At 46.3% G+C, this 17,283-nt stretch overlaps 2 protein-coding genes across 4 annotated transcripts in view; one reads left to right on the plus strand and one right to left on the minus strand.

The window, feature by feature from the left end:
• Nucleotides 1-2,556, plus strand: part of ARK2C (arkadia (RNF111) C-terminal like ring finger ubiquitin ligase 2C) — a 48,306-nt gene extending 45,750 nt beyond the window's left edge. For all 3 annotated transcript variants that reach the window (XM_075739755.1, XM_075739756.1, XM_075739757.1), the window contains one exon: nt 20-2,556. In XM_075739755.1, the coding sequence (XP_075595870.1) occupies nt 20-137 (118 nt within the window). In that variant the 3' untranslated portion in view covers nt 138-2,556. The remainder of the gene's footprint in view (nt 1-19) is intronic.
• Nucleotides 2,557-9,871: 7,315 nt separating this feature from the next.
• LOXHD1 (lipoxygenase homology PLAT domains 1) overlaps nt 9,872-17,283 on the minus strand; it is a 77,010-nt gene continuing 69,598 nt past the window's right edge. Inside the window, 4 exon segments of the mRNA XM_075739711.1 lie at nt 9,872-10,424; nt 13,011-13,172; nt 14,601-14,739; nt 15,868-16,038. Of these exon segments, the coding sequence (XP_075595826.1) occupies nt 9,944-10,424; nt 13,011-13,172; nt 14,601-14,739; nt 15,868-16,038 (953 nt within the window). The 3' untranslated portion in view covers nt 9,872-9,943.

Genomic DNA, 17,283 nt, shown 5'->3' on the forward strand with positions numbered 1-17,283 from the left:
GGTACTTGTCTCTCTGCAGGCGGTTGCCCTGTATGCATCTCTTCCACCAAGTGTGCGTGGACCAGTGGCTGGCCACCAGCAAGAAGTGCCCAATCTGCAGGGTGGACATTGAAACACAGCTCGGCTCGGACAGCTGAAAGGACTGGCTGGACACACCATTTTCCTTACCAGGTCGTATGGCCATAAACCCTTGCAGCAAAATTTTTGCCTTCTGAGCCATTTGATTGAGAGGAAAAGTCTGCAGGCACGTTAGTGAGGAGGAGGAGGTGGCAGTACAATATCTAGCAGTAGGAGATACTGCACATACGCAGGATACGGGCCCGGTGAAAGGGAGCTGGCATTCCCGGAGCTCAGAGACCCCGTGCTGCAGAAGATTTAGTGTTGAATATGAAGGAACTAGTTGTGGTAGTCTGGCCTGTCAATCCTGCATTTCATGAGGATTGTATATATACCTCTCGAATACGTAGAAACATGTTAGGGGTCCTTTAGCTATTTCTATGGATGGCAGCTGGAGCATGTTAGCTTAAGAAATGTTGTGTTTGATGCCCTACTCATCTTGTGGTGGACATGTTGCTGTTACCTAATTTGCACCAAATATTTTTTCATAGATTTCTTATTTTGGTGCCTGATTAATACATTGCAGAGGGGAATAAAGAGCTCAAGCTTTCCCACCCTTCTGGGGAAGAGGCGAAAAAGCAAAATCCTGTTTACAGTCAGAAGGGTTGTGCTCTTTGCCTCAGCCACGTACGCTTGAGTTTACAGTGTGTTGCAAATTTAGGGAAGCTTAAAAAAATAAAAATTGGCAATGAAATTAATGAAGCAATAGGGAGAAGCTTCGTTCCTGCTTATCTGCTGGTGCTGGGCGCTTTCTGTAGGGGGACAATATTGGAGTAGATGCTGTTTCTCTGCTTTCTGTATCTTAACAATGTAGCATGGCATATCAAAATCCAAGGAAAGGCTGTCTTCATGATTGCCATTGTCCATGACGCTTTCTCCTGTGAGCTGTGAGGCTGGTTGGCTTCAGCAGCCACTGCCAGCACTGGTCCAAAATGATGGTTACTGGAGTCAGGGCCTATAGCTGTGCTTTGGGGTACAATAATGCTGCAGAGGTGCTGGGAGATGTACACTGCCGATTCCTCTCCCATGCAAAACCATCTCTGATGACAGGACGGGAGAAAGCTCGCTGCTCACAAGGCACTTCTGAGGCCATGAGCGTTTTGGTGCAGGAGGGGAAGGCAGATTGGAAGGGGGTTTGCTGCTTTCTGGAGGGCCTGGGTTGCAACACTGCCTCAACGCGTGTGCACCTGCACCCACGTACGTTTGTTTCAGGACGTATCTGTATGGAGAGTGGGGTGGTGGTTCAAGTGAAACCTAATTGCATTAATGCTCAAAACAGAATTAGGAGGTAGTCCCCAAAGGAGTGAGCTGTTGCAATCCAAGCTGCCTCTGAAATAAAGACCTCAGCATGCCAACTGCAGGAACTGAGCTGAAAACCCTCTGGACAACCGGCATTCACGACCAAAACCCTCTTTTTTTCTTTTTTTTTTGTTAAATACTTTTTTTTTTTTTTTTTTTTTTGCATACTAGGGGAGCAAAAGAAAGATGCCAAAGAGCAAGGGGAATTAGTCAGAAACATTATATATTGAAAATGCTGATGTGGCGGGGATGATTTCTGGCTCCCCTGAGCATCCGTTTCGCTGGAGCCAAGCAATGCTCTCCAAGTAGAAACAACCATAAAATATCATTGGAGAGATCGTGGGATTCCCGTGAGCTGTAGTAGGAAAACACCAACCTCAGAAGCACCCAAGAAATTTTCTTTTTTTTCCCAAATGGAGAGCGGAGGGAAAGAGGGGAGGCCTGCAGAGTGCAAGGATGCAGGATCCCCTCTCTTGCTGTGCCCGTGCAGGTGGCAGGGAGTGGAGGGGGATACATGGTGGCATATCAGGAAGATACAAGGAAGAAATTTTTTATGCTGAGAGTGGTGAAACACTGGCACAGATTGCCCAGAGAGGTGGTAGATGCCCCATCCCTGGAAACACTCAAGGTCAGGTTGGACGGGGCTCTGAGCAACCTGATCGAGTTGAAGATGTCCCTGCTCATGGCAGGGGGGTTGGACTGGATGACCCAACCCAAACCATTCCATGATTCTATATTTGTCACCCAGCGCAAGCGCTGGCTTCTTAGGGGATGCAGCAGTCCCAGTCCTGAACAGAGGGCTGCGGACTCCTTGGGTCAGGGAATGGTCCATCAAAACTTATGGGGCTTGCTCCAGCAGCAGCAGATTGAAGCAGCATTTAAAATAATAATAATTTACTAATAATATGGAGAAGCAAAGCAAGGCTTTGCTGGTAAAATACACTGTAAGCTGGTCTGGTCTGTCCAGGCGTGAGCTGGGGGCAAAGCAGGGGGAGGAACGGGGTGATTGGGACCCTGGCTGGCTGGGAAGGGAAGGAGGAGCATTTCCAAACCGCGTGTTTTCTTAAAGCCTATGCGAAAGTATTACTATTTGCCTAATGAACAAGCACAGTTTTTAAAAAACAAACAAACAAACAAACACAAACAAAAAACCTTGGTGAAGAAAAGCACCAAACTCCCGTGGTCTTGTGTGAGTGACTGATCCTGAGGTGTGTGCGAATTCACAGCGTCTGGAGTTGCATTGGTGTGTCAGGTTCCTTTGCGTTTAAATAATTTGTGCGAGTAGGTTGCGACAATAGGGTGAGTCTAAAAACAAAACGAAACAAACAACAAAAAATATCTAGGAACAAAACATTGATAGTTTACAGGGTTTTGTGAGTTTAAATGCCTTATATTTAACAATCATAATTTATGACTAACTTGTAGATATTGTGGGTTCTTATTTAATTATTTTTATAGTTGTTTTTTTGCATTTTTAATTATAATTTATTTATTTAGAAATTAATACTAATTTTTTTTATTACTCCTATTACCTCATTTTTGCATTGTTTCTGGGAATGGAATGCTTTGCATGCGTCGGTACTTTAAAAAAATTAAACATGGGATGTGGGGGGTAATGCTTATCTTGTCAAAATAAAAAAAGAGAAAAAAATCAGGGTGTGTGATTACAAACTGTATTACTGTGGTGCTGTTACCTTGGATACATTCCATAAAAATGCAAACCTTTGATTCTGTATGCTGTGACATAGTGGAAAACTGCAATATAGTGACTGTGTTTAGCACATATATATGAATATTATTTGCACTCATAATCAAACTCTGGTGATCCTTTCACTTGCATCCTTGCGCATTGAAGGCGATTAATGGCCCACTGCAAAACCAAAATATTTTGGTCAATTCCTGCTACCTCCCTGTCCCTGATGCCGCTGCTGATGCTTTTGTTCTTGCTGCATGTGTTACCCTGCAATAACACCCAGCGGGTCCCCGCTACAAGACTGTGTTTGGGGCAATGCATGCATTTAGTGCAAGACTCTGCAAATTGCCTCAAAAGCCAAGGAAGGAAGCCCAGGCGTGGTGGCTCTGTTCAGTTTTTGGTGCCTAGCAGTGCTCAGTCTGGCTCTTTTCACTCTCTGTGCATGCACCCAGCTGGGTGCTGCAGAGAGGGTGAAGGAGGCAATCGATTGAGCCTGAACTTGGAGGCAACAAAACCAAGGGATTAATTGCAATTTATAAGGGTTGACCCCTGGTCTAGCTGAGAGGAACTGGGAGCGATTCGGGATCCCTTTGTAATGCCCGGCCATTGAGCATTTGCTATACCCAGTTGTAAAACACACATGGAGCAGAATCTCTCTTCTTGAAAACCTTCCAGTTGGTTTGGTCCCTGCTCTTGAGGGGAAAATCTCAACTTGAATATTTTTAATCCACTGTAGAGCTGGGACCTGCACCAGAGCCCTTGTGCCCCAAGGAGGGGACCAGCCCCGAGCTGACATGCATTCCTGCACCAGCGGCCAAGCATCCCCATCCCCATCCCCATCTCCAGCCCCAGCCACATCCCCATCTCCAACCCCAGCCCCATCCCCATCTCCAACCCCAGCCCCAGCCCCAGCCCCAGCCCCAGCCCCAGCCCCATCTCCAGCCCCAGCCCCAGCCCCATCTCCAGCCCCAGCCCCAGCCCCAGCCCCATCCCCATCTCCAGCCCCAGCCCCATCTCCAGCCCCAGCCCCAGCCCCAGCCCCAGCCCCAGCCCCAGCCCCATCTCCAGCCCCAGCCCCATCTCCAGCCCCAGCCCCAGCCCCAGCCCCAGCCCCAGCCCCATCTCCAGCCCCATCCCCATCTCCAGCCCCAGCCCCATCTCCAGCCCCAGCCCCATCTCCAGCCCCAGCCCCAGCCCCAGCCCCATCTCCAGCCCCATCCCCATCTCCAGCCCCAGCCCCATCTCCATCCCCATCTCCAGCCCCAGCCCCAGCCCCAGCCCCAGCCCCAGCCCCAGCCATGCCACTCTCGCAACACACTGCCCTTTCCCAAAAGGCTTCAGGATATCTAGCGCTTGAGCCTCACAGGAGGGTTAGAGCACCCTTGATAACATTTTAAGCTTTAAGTCATAACCGCTCTTGGTCAGCGCAGGTGTTCGGCCGCAAATGGACAGAAGTGGGGTTTGATGCATGTGCTCAGCCAGTAGCCATCCCCCGCACAAAGCGCTTTGGACGCAATTCTCTTTTGGGTTAGAAAGGCACAAAATGGCTGTATCTTAATATTTTTCTCTATGTTTCTTCAGGGTGCTGCTCTGCTTTGTTGACTTTGCCTTACCCTGGGTTTAAAACCTGTCTGTGGTTTTTTCCTTGCTGCTCTGTAACACTCCTACCCTGTAGCCTGGAGCTGCGGTTTTGAGCCATTCGGGGACAGGGGGTCAGTTGCACCCCCCCACAAAGACACTGTAAAAGGGATAAGTAAAACAAGGAGTGAGCGAACAAAAAATCCCCTCCTTTAATGGCTCGGGCTGGTGAAAGGATCACCCACATTTTTGTACTCCTACTGCTGTTCTGTTGTGCTGTGCAACATTTTGCTACATAGACTATTTTATAGAAGAAAGCTAGAAAAATATTTATTATTAATATTAAAGCAATAGTGCATTGAAGAAATGAAAAGACGTTAGAAATTGTGTAAATGCTTAGATTCACTTTTGGTGGATTTTTTGTACTTTATTTATAACTAATAAAACAAACTGCATTGCTAACTATAAACCTGTGCCACACAGAAGTCACCTGGCAGGGCGATTGCTTGGTCTTTATTTACTGGTCATTTCTTGTTTCTTTGGGTCAGAGTCAATTCTTCTTTCACTGCTTATGCCTTTGGACTTTGATGTGCAAAAGAGACACTGCTGGGGTATAAAATACTCTGCCCAGCTGCTTTGCAGATGCTGTTGGTGCTTGAGCTCCATGGCAGAGGTGAGGTGAGGCTCTCCACACTGGGCACACCACCATGCGCGATGTCCTGTGGCACCAGTTTTGTGATTAGGTACCAAAATCTCTTTGTAGAACCAGGCTGGAAATTGCCTGTTAAAAGAAATTTCTCCCCTAAGCACATCCCACGGTGCCTGCAGGACATATCTAGCAAGTCCTGCAGACATACTGAGAGGTCCTCCATCCTCCCAGCGGAGAAGCATCTCCCTTCCTGTGGGTCTCCTGTTTAATAACTAAGGAAAGACAAACTCACTGGAAGAAAGAAAAAAAATCCTCCAAACTAATACAGTTGTACTTGAGGCTATTTTCTATCTTTTTGTTACCTGTTGGAGAATCCAATGGGCCATAGATCCGAATTTGCATCCTGCACAGCTCATTTCATAGGTCCTCTTGCACTTTTATTTTTCCCCACAATGAATGGTGCCAGTCTCTGCTCTTACCCACTCTTGACTCAGCTGTTTTTCTTCATGCATTTCATGTAGAAAGGCTGAGACCAATCCCCACCTTTGGCCATGTGATTAGACTAAATAAGCCTTGGAGACAGGCGGCTGCTGTTCGTAGAGATTCAGTTCCCATAGCTGAGGGGAATTGCTAGCTCCTCCAGCATCCAGCAAAAGCTGCATAAGGGATGCACTATGTTCAGGCAATATGAAGCTCCCATTATAGGAAGCTTTTACAAATTCAGAAAGCAGAAAACAGGTTAAAAATGACCTGCTGGTCCAGCTGGGGAATATCTCAGTTGCTTGCTAAGATCTTGCTGATGTCCTTCGAAAGGGTAACAGCGCTGAGAGAGTTGTTTGAGATGGCAATCGGTTTCGCTCCAAAGCTGCCGCAGCAAACACACCGCTGCGATCTGATAACAGCCCTGTGAGCGCGGCGAGCAGTAACCGGTGGCTGCGCTGGGGAGGGAGAAGGGTTGTGCCCATTAAGGTATATAACAGCACGAGCCAAGATGCAACGTCTTTACTCACTGTGAGCATCTGCTTTCTCAGCAGCTGCACGGGGTAGGGAAGCTTAGCTTTTATTTGTATTTTGTAGTATTTAAATCCTCATCTGGCCCACAGGTTGCAGCTCAGAGCTGTACAACCTCATCGGTAAATATAAAATTTTTGTTGGTTTTTTTTTTTTTTTTTAATGAGGCTTTTTTCTATATCAAAATGGGCCTCTACACATAACAATGGAGCCTCAGAGATTATAAAATGGATACTTCATAGTCCTCAGTTATTCTGCCTTTATGCACGTAAGATTGGTGTAGGTATATGAGGCTATTAAAAATGTTTCACTACAATTTCATATTTTCATATATAATTCTCTGCGTCCTGCAGCAAGAGACAACCAGTCCCTCTTAGCATCCAGCACTGCAAAGGACTCCTTGGTTACACTTGTTCTCACTGGTAACACCCAAGTTCTTTCATAAACACAGTCTTTCATTTGGCTCCTAAAATGATGAGGACCACAGAGACGATGGGACAGCCTGGTTTTGAAGAGTCCTGCTGGGTGTCACCACCCTTGTCCTTTGCTTTTGTTTCTCACCTATCTGAATGGTTTTGGCTGAAGGCATGTGCACTAAACCCACACCAATTAAGAAATAAAGAGCAAAAAAACCCTCCAAACAACCAGGTAAGGAGTGGCAAGGGATGCAAGAGCTGTGCACCTGCCCAACAGCTTCGGGGAGCTCTGTCCCAGCAGGCAGAGATTGCCTGAGCCCTGAAAAAGGCACAGCCCTAGGATAATTTTGGCTTTTCTCCTCCTCACTTCTCTACTTGGCCAAGAGCATGTTGGTTTTAGCAGCTTAATGCAAATCCAGCCCTTGGAAAAACTTCATTCTTGCCTTATTACTTTAGTAGCATTTGTTGTTGTAGCAACAGAACGACTGCCCAGAGCCAGGGTGGAGCTGAGTTTTGTACTTGTTTTTGCATTTTGGGGGCATTTTTGAAGTCTTTGAAGAAAAAAATCAGTGTTTTTTCATGCTTAGCCAAGGTTGCCTTCCTGGGAGGCAGTGAGGTCGCTGATCTCAGCAAACTCCCCCTCAGCCCTTTTTAGGGCTGCATTGCCTGGAGGTAAGGACAGCTTTTGTGTTGAACATGCCCGTCCAGGGATGGCAGGTGGTTTTGATGGCATCCCAGGTATCTGCAATCCCATCTGTCACCTACGCAATGGTTTGGTGACCCCGCAGATGCTCATTCCTGCTTCAACAGGACCTCAATCCATGGCTGTAACTACTTGCTACATGTGATTACTCCCAGATATAAGAACATCTCATATGCAAGCTAAGGATTTCTCTTTCCTCCTTGTCCCACACAGGGATGTTGTGTGGATCAGGAGCTGTCCCCACGGCTCCCAAGGGCTGGAAGCAGTACAGCTCCTATGTGTGTCATGGTGAATTTTCTCAGGGGCTTGCAGGGGTTACACTGCTGCAAAACCAGCAACTCTCTCAGCGCTGTTACCCACCAAGTGGGTGCTGACTGGAGCCAAATGGAAATGCTAGGATTACAGCATTTTAGTGGGAAAAAATCCTATTTCACTGCAGCACACATTTTCCTAAAAATGGGACAAATCTATTGACAAGGAGTTTTTTTCACAGGCCTGGTAGACTGGGGTGGAAGATAAAGCAGAGACATCAAAAGCCTGACCCTTTTTTTTTTGTTTCAAAACACCCGCTGGGGAACCGCTGCTTTGCAACGACACTGCACAAGCACAGCAAAAGCAAATGCTCCAGACTCTGCTCATGGGACCCCCATTTGCTGTCTGGGGATCCCGAGCCCCATCCCAGCAGGATCCCAGGGATGCAACACCCCAGCAACTGCCTTCAGCCCTCCTGAGATCTGTTCTGCTCCTCCCGTGAGCTCCCAGCCCCCGGGCTCGGTCCTTGCTCAGATCTTGGTAGCACCAGTCTGCAGTGAGGAAGGAGAATGCAGCCAGTAAAGGCTGCTATTATTATGCTCATCAGCGAGTAGCTGATCATTGATGAGGTTGATTACTGGGCTTATTTAAGCAACTTGCTCTGCTCCAAAACCATCAGTTACCATAAAAGTTTCTAAAATGAATTAGTCTGAGCTATTATTTGCAAGCTGGCACAGACGGCCCTGAATAAACTCAAGTCTCTTCAGTGGTGCCTGCTGCAGAAAATAAAGATGCAGTACTTCCCTGGTGGGGCCTTGGTGGGATGCAGCAGTTTTCAAATATACAGGAGCAATTGACAGCTCCCACAATATGACCCTAACTCTTGTCTCAGCATCTCCAGACTTTGCTGGGGCCTCGTTTGCCCATGACCAGGCAGGGATTCAGCAGTGGGACAGTCCTGCCTTGTGACCAGGCACATCCTGGTGATGATCCAGCAGAAGCATCGACCTCAACCCAGGGACTGATAGGGTGGGTGAGCTCAGCGGGTTTAACCAGCTCTTGACCCATCTGATCCCCATTTGCACAAAGGGCTTGATTAAAACCAGCTTCTGGGGGGGCGGACGGGACACACGGGTGGGCCAGGAGAAGGGTCTTCTTCTCTAGGTGGCTCAGACACCCCCCTTTCTCCTCCAAAGGATGTGTTCTGCTTCTTTGCTCCGTGGGGAGGGAGACGGGGTCCAGCAGTAATGATTTGTGAACAGCTGTTCTTGTTGGTACCCGTAGAGATGCGAGTAGCTGGGAAGAGCTCCTCTCCAGGAGCACTGGCCCTTGCTGCAGCCGGGAAATCTCTACTCCACCGCAGACAAAATCCAAACAGCAATCCTCATTAAAAGAAAAAAATTAAAATGAATGGGAGTTGCTCTGAAACAGAGTTGGTATTCAGGCCATATAAGGTAAGATGATCATGAGACAGCTTTGAATATACTTAGCACAGCATCCTTGCAGTGGAATTAGCTATTTGTTTGGTTTTTTGTTCTGGCTGTCATAGCTGTAGATCTCAACTTTGGGCAGACCTGGACAAATCCAGCCCAAGAGCTGGGTTTGGCTTGGGAAAGCAAAGCCCACAGGTGGAAAACACCTCCCAGATCCCACCATGTGAGACCTGGCTGGGTAGATGAAGAGTCCTTCCCAATCTCCCTGCAGAAAACCCTGCTGTACCCACTGCATTCCAAGCGGTGCCTTCTGGAGGTGTGCATGTGTGTGTACAGACACGCAGTGTTCAGAGTCACCAGGAGTGGAAAACCCTGGGATCTCCAAGCTCAATTTTCTTAAATATATTGGCTCAATTCCGTTACCCTCTGTACTCATCTAAAAGGGGAGCCCATCCGCGATGGAGGCAGTGGGCTTTCCCAGCCCTGGCAAGGCAAAGCACTGAAAGCAGAAGATGGCATCTGAGCTGTTAGAGGATAGTTTATGGCTCTGCTAGCTGTGTCTTTTAATCATAAATAAGCGAGAAATGTATTTATTTCATTCACAATTTTATATGCGCCTTAAAAAAAGCAGTATTACTTTTACAAAATGTTAACCCAGGAAGAACATCTTGCTACTAAAAATCTCTCAATATAAAAGGCAGTGTTTTAAAAAGTAAAATGCAATATAAAACAGTATAATGAGAAAAATGCTTGTGCAGAAGGAACCAAAACCCTCCTGCAGCCCTGCCCTTTTCAGTATCTGGGAAAAAGCTCTCTCCAGATTAACCCATCACCCCGGTTTTCATCCAGCCACTTCCCACAGGGAAATATGGTGGTCACGCCAGTCGCCGAGTTGGTGATCTCCACCCGCTCCACCAGCCAGCCGGGCGCCAGACCGCTGTTGTCGTGCTCAATCCGGACTTTTTTTAGCTCTCCCATGTCCAATGTTTCCAGGTAAAACCTGTTGGTTTTGCCGCGCTCAAAGAGGTTCCTGAACTTCTGCTTCAGCGCCCGCTTTCCCGAGTCCCCGTTCAACCCGAAGATGGTGATGAACACGTTGGCGTCGGTCCCTGCACCCTTTTCAAAGCCTGTGACCACGATGGTCTCATATTTGACTGGCACCAAGCTCCGGGCTTTGCTGGCAAAGCTCTCGGTGACCTTGGCACACTCGAAGACTTTGTAGTCCCGTCTCTTATAACGCAGAGGGATTTTCACATTGCACCTGAAAAAGTATCTGCCGAAGGAAAATGAGCAGCGTGTTAACGGTATGGATGACCACTTTATTGGGCAAATGCTATGGACTGGGCATGCTACTAAATCGCCCAATATCACTTTTCCATACATGTGCTAGCACTGGAGTTTCTCTCTAGAAAGACAGCTGTGATTGAACAGTGCAATTGCAACTGGAAAACCCAACATCGCCCTGGACAGCCACGGTCACCCTGCATGTGGCGGGGCTGGTGCGGGGCACTTGTCACCTCTTTTGCCTGTGCAATGGCACGTGAACTTACAGACCCACTGAGGCAGGGCGAGGAATCAGCACCGCAGCTAACGCAGCCCAGTGCGGCTGAGTATAACTGGTCTGAGAGCGGAGGATCAGCAATTATCTTCACTGATGGGATGGTTAAAGTTGTGCTAGGGACTAGGAAAAAGGGAACGTAAAAGATGGGAGAAGAAGGAGGTGTAAATCTCCCCTTTTCCTCATCTAGATCATCCTTAGCAGGCAAAAAAAAAAAAAAAAAAAAAAAAGCATCGAGCATGGAAATGATAGGTACCAGATGCTGAAAGCCCTTGGTTCTGCAGTGCTGCCTCTGGTGATGTGCAGGGAGCACACAGCACATCCATAAATTACTGCATACCTGGCAGCCGGCCAGAGGCTGGAGCACTCTGCTTTTAATGATGTATTTCATTTCCAATGATGCAGATCATTTCCAAATGAGGGTGGTTTTTTTTTTTTCCCCCCTCCTCCCCCTTCACCAAACTGCAGCAGGTCTTCCTGGAGGGAGTGTAGCTGGATTGCAGTGTGTGTGTATAAAATAAACACCTGGAGGAAGGGTTACTCCAATTGCAGCAGTACTGTGGTTCTTAAGCACTTCCAACACTTTTGACATTTTCCGCAGCCAAAGTAAAGCACTCTTTTCTCTGGAAATAAGCTTTGTAAATGGGAAATTCTGGTGGGAGCAAAACTTTAGGCTCAGAGACAGAAAATTTGCGTGTTAGTGGGGTGGAGGGGTTGCCTGATGCTGCAGTTTTTATTCCTGGGCTACGAAATATATCATGGTCTGGAGTTATGATAAAGCATGCCAGTCTTCGTGAGGGGCAGGAAGAAAAAAAAAGATGACCTTTCTAGCCCTGGGGTTTGCAAGAAAAAGCTTCTACATACAGCCTTTTGCATACTAAGGTCTACTACTAAAAGGCAAAAATCCCAATAAAATTCAAAAGCATTGCCGCAGCAATCTCATAACCCTTTTAATTTGGTCTTTGGCTTGACTGAGTAGGGGTTTTTTTGGATGTTTGGGATTGGGTAATACCTGAAGCAAGAACTTGCTCTCACAGTGAGATTTGCTCCAGCTGATTGTTTGCAGAGCAAACACCGCTGTGAAGCACTGCGTCTGCGGAGTCAGAGCCCTGCTTCAGTGCAACGATAGGCTGCAGGCTTTGCTGGTGTCTCCTGGCTGCCGTCTTTAATTTAATACAACTTAAAAAAACCCTAGGGCTTTATAAGAAGATCTTTGGCCCCTTCAAAACATACTGTTTCAGCAGTTTCAGCACACTCCCAGTGAGTTTAGTGCGTGGATTTGATTGCACAGCTGGACTTCAAGGATTCCAGGTTTTTCCCCACCAGGAGAAAAGAACATGTTTTAGTATGTAATTGACTGAGTTTTCATTCAGCAAATATGATTGTGGCTTTTCTGCTGGCTGATTAATTTGCTAGGAGAGACTCTTAGCTTCTAAAAAAAAAAAAAACCACTTCAAGGATTTCTTCTTAAACACTCAATTGTCTCAGCTGGAACAAACTCCTTATAGTTACATTCTTTAGCAGCAATGGAAATATTACGGAGAAGAAAATAAATCCACAATTAATATCGTAGATATTTTCTCTGAAGAGGAGTTTGTTCTGCAAATGGACAATCTTCTCTGGCTCCTGCATAGTGCCTGTGCTATCTGCTCCTTGGATCGTGAATATCACCCCTTCCAAAGACAGGGCTCAGACTCAAGTCTGTGGGACCTGACATGCTCAAGGCTCTTCAGACATGGTCATTTTTCAACTATGGCAGATTTCAGTCATTTTCAAACAACAGTAGCTGAGCACTTCTGCTTCAGTACTTAACTGCAACCTTTCCAGTGGGCCTTTTGGACCATCTCAGAAGGATCTCGCATCCAAACTGGTCTGAATCAGAGGTTCAGGTTTTGTCTTACTCTCAACCTTTTTTCTAGGAGCTGTCTTTACAAGACTTATCTAAAGGCCAGTCTGTGCAGAGCATCCTAAGAGGCCCTTAAATTTCAGTCAGTAATTTCCACCAGCTTAGATGTCAATTTGTCATAGCTACAAGATTCACTCAAGCCAACTTGTTTATAAACTTATCTGCACGTGCAAATGCCCTCTCAACAACTCAGAAACTGCACGGGCAAGTCAGGCAGGGACGTTGTGTACCTGACACACCAAACAGCTTACCCTTAGCTTTCAGAAAGGGATTAAGATTCAGTAAGACAGTCCACTATTGCTTAAGTCTGAAATGCTTCAGGAGGACACATGTGGAGCTGCTCAGGACCCTGATGCCCTCCTAGAGCAGTTCCATGCACATAAGAAGGCACCTACTTGTTGCAAAGCTCCATCTCAGTTATGATAATCTCTTGGACATGCCAGAAGACATCGGCTTTTGCAGATGACTTCTTTCCATCTTTTGGGCAGTGACCAACACAGATGGCTGCAATATCACCAACGTTCTTTGAAGAAAATTGAAATGTGTCTGTTGCTCCCCTACAGGAAACAGGGAACAGTTTCAGTTAGTACCTGGAAGGCTGGCAGTGACTTGTCTTATATGGACATTAAGTAATTTGCACATGACTACAGAAGATAGAAGATAAGCCTTCATTTAAAGTCATTTGATTTAACCTACAATCATTCAACACAAAGCATAATTTCCATATGTAAATTTAGTATTTTCTCTGATTAGGGGTGACACTTTAAATTGTTGCCACTAGGACTTTCCAGGATAAACTTGAGCTGTTCCACATACAAAATCAATTTGCCTCATTATAGATAAAGCTAAAGAATGACTAATTTCCCCTCTGGCACTTATTCATTCATTCTTGACAAATACTGTATCTGCTACATATCTACCCACCATAGCTGTTTTAAATTTGCTGGTTCAGCCGCCCTTCTTGAAGCTCAGCTTGAAAACAGTTTAGAGGAACAACAGGTTTCTGTCAAACCCTTGGCTGTCTCCCTGTAATGTCCCCTGTGTATCTGTTAGGTTTATCTCCTTGGACTGGTTCTTATTCCAGTCTGCCTCCAAGGATGGGCTGTGACTAATGCTTTGGAGAGTGATGTCTTTTAGTCCACTGTAGACACCATCAGCTGAAGGTCAGGAGGAAGCTCCTCCCAATATTTCATGTTTCACATGAAATCTACAGTCCACATCAGCTGTAATTTCACCTTCCTCACAGAGTCACAAGTAAAGCCTTTTCTCCTGCAAAGCAACTGAACATCAGCAGTGTCCATGGCTTTGAAGAGGCCATGTCTGCTAGGGGCATGCTGTATCCTTAAGCAAAGCAGAAAACCCATCTCACATCTGGAGCGCTTTGGTCCCACATGGGAGAAGGAATCCGCCCCACGTTACATAGATGTGTCTCCAGCTCTGCTGATGAGGCTGATATTTGGCTTTCCTCACGCAACAGTGATCTTTCAGCTTTACCCCCCATATTCATCTGGAAAGTCAAGTCTGAGCAGCCTTGGCAACATGTAGCCTCCAACTATTTTTACTTTCTCTCTGATTCCACTGCCAGTGAGATGCTGCAAAAGGAACTAAAACCACCTCCAGCTTCCTTCTGCTCCTCCCAGCTCAAAAATACACAGCCTTCCCGGGGGCTCACCAGAAGCTCATTTTCATGTGTACTAATACAAAGGGACACACATGTACATGTGCATCGTCTACATTTCCTTTTACCAAATGCCTTTTTCTTATGATTTTTAAAACTGCTCTGTGTCCGCCAGTCAGAAACTAATTCTACATTGTCCTTTTACTCCAGGTGAGAAGCCATTAGGCCTTTTGGAAGGGGGATGAGAAAGAGCATGACACACATGCAACTCTGTAGACCATCCTGGAGAAGAGATGGCATTAGTGGAAGACACCCAGCCAGTGAGGAGTTCCACAAGCTGATGGACCCCACCATCCAGTACCACTACCTTTCAAATCTCCTTTTCTTGGAGGAGTTTTCCATAAGGAATTCTTTCGAGCGGCCCAGCTTTCCTTCTAAGATGATCCAGATGTTTTCCTTTGTCTCTGCATCCTCTCTGTCGCTTGTTACTGTGACAATCTCATAGGCTTTAAAGGATAATTAACACACACATTAAACAGAAAAAGGAGAGCAGATGGCCAGAAAGATCTCTTCATTTGGCTGTCACTTTGCTTAAAAACTCTCTTCCTAATATTTATCACAGCACACAAGAAAGCCTTTGCAAAATAAGGGTGGAACCACACTGAAATCTGTGGGACTTTTGACTTCTGCATGCTTTGGATTTCATGCAGGAATGGAGTGCATGACGAATATGAATACTGCTCGATCAGCAAGCAAGAGCAGACGAAGCTGCTCTTGATCAATCTGTGCCCAGCTCCCTGCTGTGCTAAGCACTCCCTGTTCAACACAGCCCAAATCCTACAAGTTTTGTGCCACTATCCCTAACAGGGACAGTGAGGGTATCCATGTACCCAACAGGATGCGCTCAGATGCCATGGTGGCATGTAAGTACCCAAAATGGCAATCACAAGGCTGTTTTTTTGCAGGGCAGAGTGAAATCACACAAAAGTAATGTGATTATTGACTCTCCAGGACTCTCCTGAAGAAGAGCATTGTGATGCGGGAGTTCTTGAGATGCACTTTGTGTATCATCAGTGAGGTTAAATCACTCTCAGTGAGGTTAAATAACTCTTGCTCGCTCACTCGCTCTCCACATTAGACACCAGTATAATTACCTTGGAATTACCAATAGCAATCCCAGGGCTAGGCGGTGTTAAGCTCAGCTGCCATGTTTGGCCAGAATACTTGAACTAGTAGTCCAGAACATGTTAAGGAGGAAGCTGGAGCAATGTTACTTGCAAAGCTTTAAGGTTTGAACTTATTTTCCACCTCAAAGACTCAAGACCATTATTTCTAATGAGACCATAACCATGTGTCCTTATGGCTTACTGCTGGATTGAACTGCTGCAGATGGGCTCCTCTTAAGTTTCAACCCAAAATGAGATCTTTTTCTTCTTCATAAATCCTGATTTGTTTCTTTCTCATCACAGCATTTCACTTCTGAACTAAAGAATACCTTAAGTAATTCAACCCTTAAAGCCTGCAAATACAAATGCCTATTGCATGGGAAACCTCAGGGGAGCAGCTTGCAGGAGATGTGGTCCTTTGGACTCTGAGGTCCCTCAGCAAATGCCACAAGTCAACTCTAAACTTACCGGTCCGTTCCTTCAGTTCCAGGATGTCGTTATTGGCACAAGCTAGTTCCCTTATGAGCTGCCCATCGTCTTCACCTTTAGCCAGCCAGCGATCACACTGGAAGCGAAATGTCTTGTCCATAGCGGAGTCATTCACATCAATATATTCCAAGTGCCAACCTGGTGCGATTCCTAGTAAAACAATAAAATAAAAATATTTGGATAGTTTGGGTAAGGAGGTGAGATACCTCTCCTTGGGAGCACCCTGCTGGTACTAGAAATGATATATATTTGCTTCAAATAATGTCACCAGTGAACATGACGTTGTTCTGATACCAAAAGCAATGACGACCTGCTCAAGACCATAATCTTATCCCCCTTATTGGAGTCGCTGGCTTTTGATCAGATTTAAGGGTGTTGGAGCATGGTCCCGGATAAGCTAGATTTCAAGCTCCCCATTCTTGTCCTAGCCCAGCACTTTGCATGAGGTGGGGCTTTTGCAACAGCAGTAGCAGAAGCAGCAAACGGGGGAAGCCGGGACCGGTGTGCCGCCTGTCAACACACCAACACAGGAACCATCCCAGGGATAAGCACTACTGCAGCTTAGGGACAATAAACCTTTACAAAGCCCCAGGGAAAGCATGGTCCTGCAGAACTGTTTGCCAGAGCCAGAAGCATGAAATCTCCTGGAAATCAGAGGGTGCGAGGGCAAAAGTTAATGGAGCAGCTTCTGTCACAGACATGGCTGCTGATTCTTCCTTCCATTTTAAAGGAAACATGAAGCCCAAAAGCCAAAATAAAGATACGAGTTCCTGTTCCATCTAAGCCCCACCCTTCCACCACACGTGTCTGTAGTTATTAAAAAAGACACAGCAGTGTGCATGGTTTGTGGGGGTCCCTTCACATCTTGGGAGTGCTAATTGGCCACAAGCTGTAGGGTTTAGTGTCTTTCTCTATGGCCCTAAATTCTTCATTTTGGGGTTTGAAGGTCAGACGGTAGATTACAACTTTGACCCTACCAGCTAGCACACACAAGGAAATTTCCCATGCTATTCTGATCTTACCAAGCAACCAGGGTGAATTCACTAATGCTGTGAGTGGATATGAACGTAGGACAGACTAAAGTGATGGATGCTCCAGCAGGGACCACCAAATAACCTAACTTTTGCCTTGGGGTCCTTCTGAGGAATCATAGCTCCCTTTTAGTTTTGTACTTCCTCCCCCCCACCCCCCAGTGGAAAAACAACTTGAAAATGAAGAAAATGGCATTTGGGAACATTTTCATTATTTCTTTGCTGAAATAGAAGAAGCTTTTGTTGAGCGTGGGGGGATGGCAGGTTCTGACAGTTCTACTTACAAGTCCTGTTATTAGTCAGACAAAGAAAGGTTATGTTCTTGATGAGAGATCTCTGCTGACTTATTTACATCTGAGAGACA

The sequence above is a fragment of the Balearica regulorum genome, chromosome Z, assembly GCF_011004875.1.
Source record: "Balearica regulorum gibbericeps isolate bBalReg1 chromosome Z, bBalReg1.pri, whole genome shotgun sequence".
Taxonomy (NCBI): Eukaryota; Metazoa; Chordata; class Aves; order Gruiformes; family Gruidae; genus Balearica; species Balearica regulorum.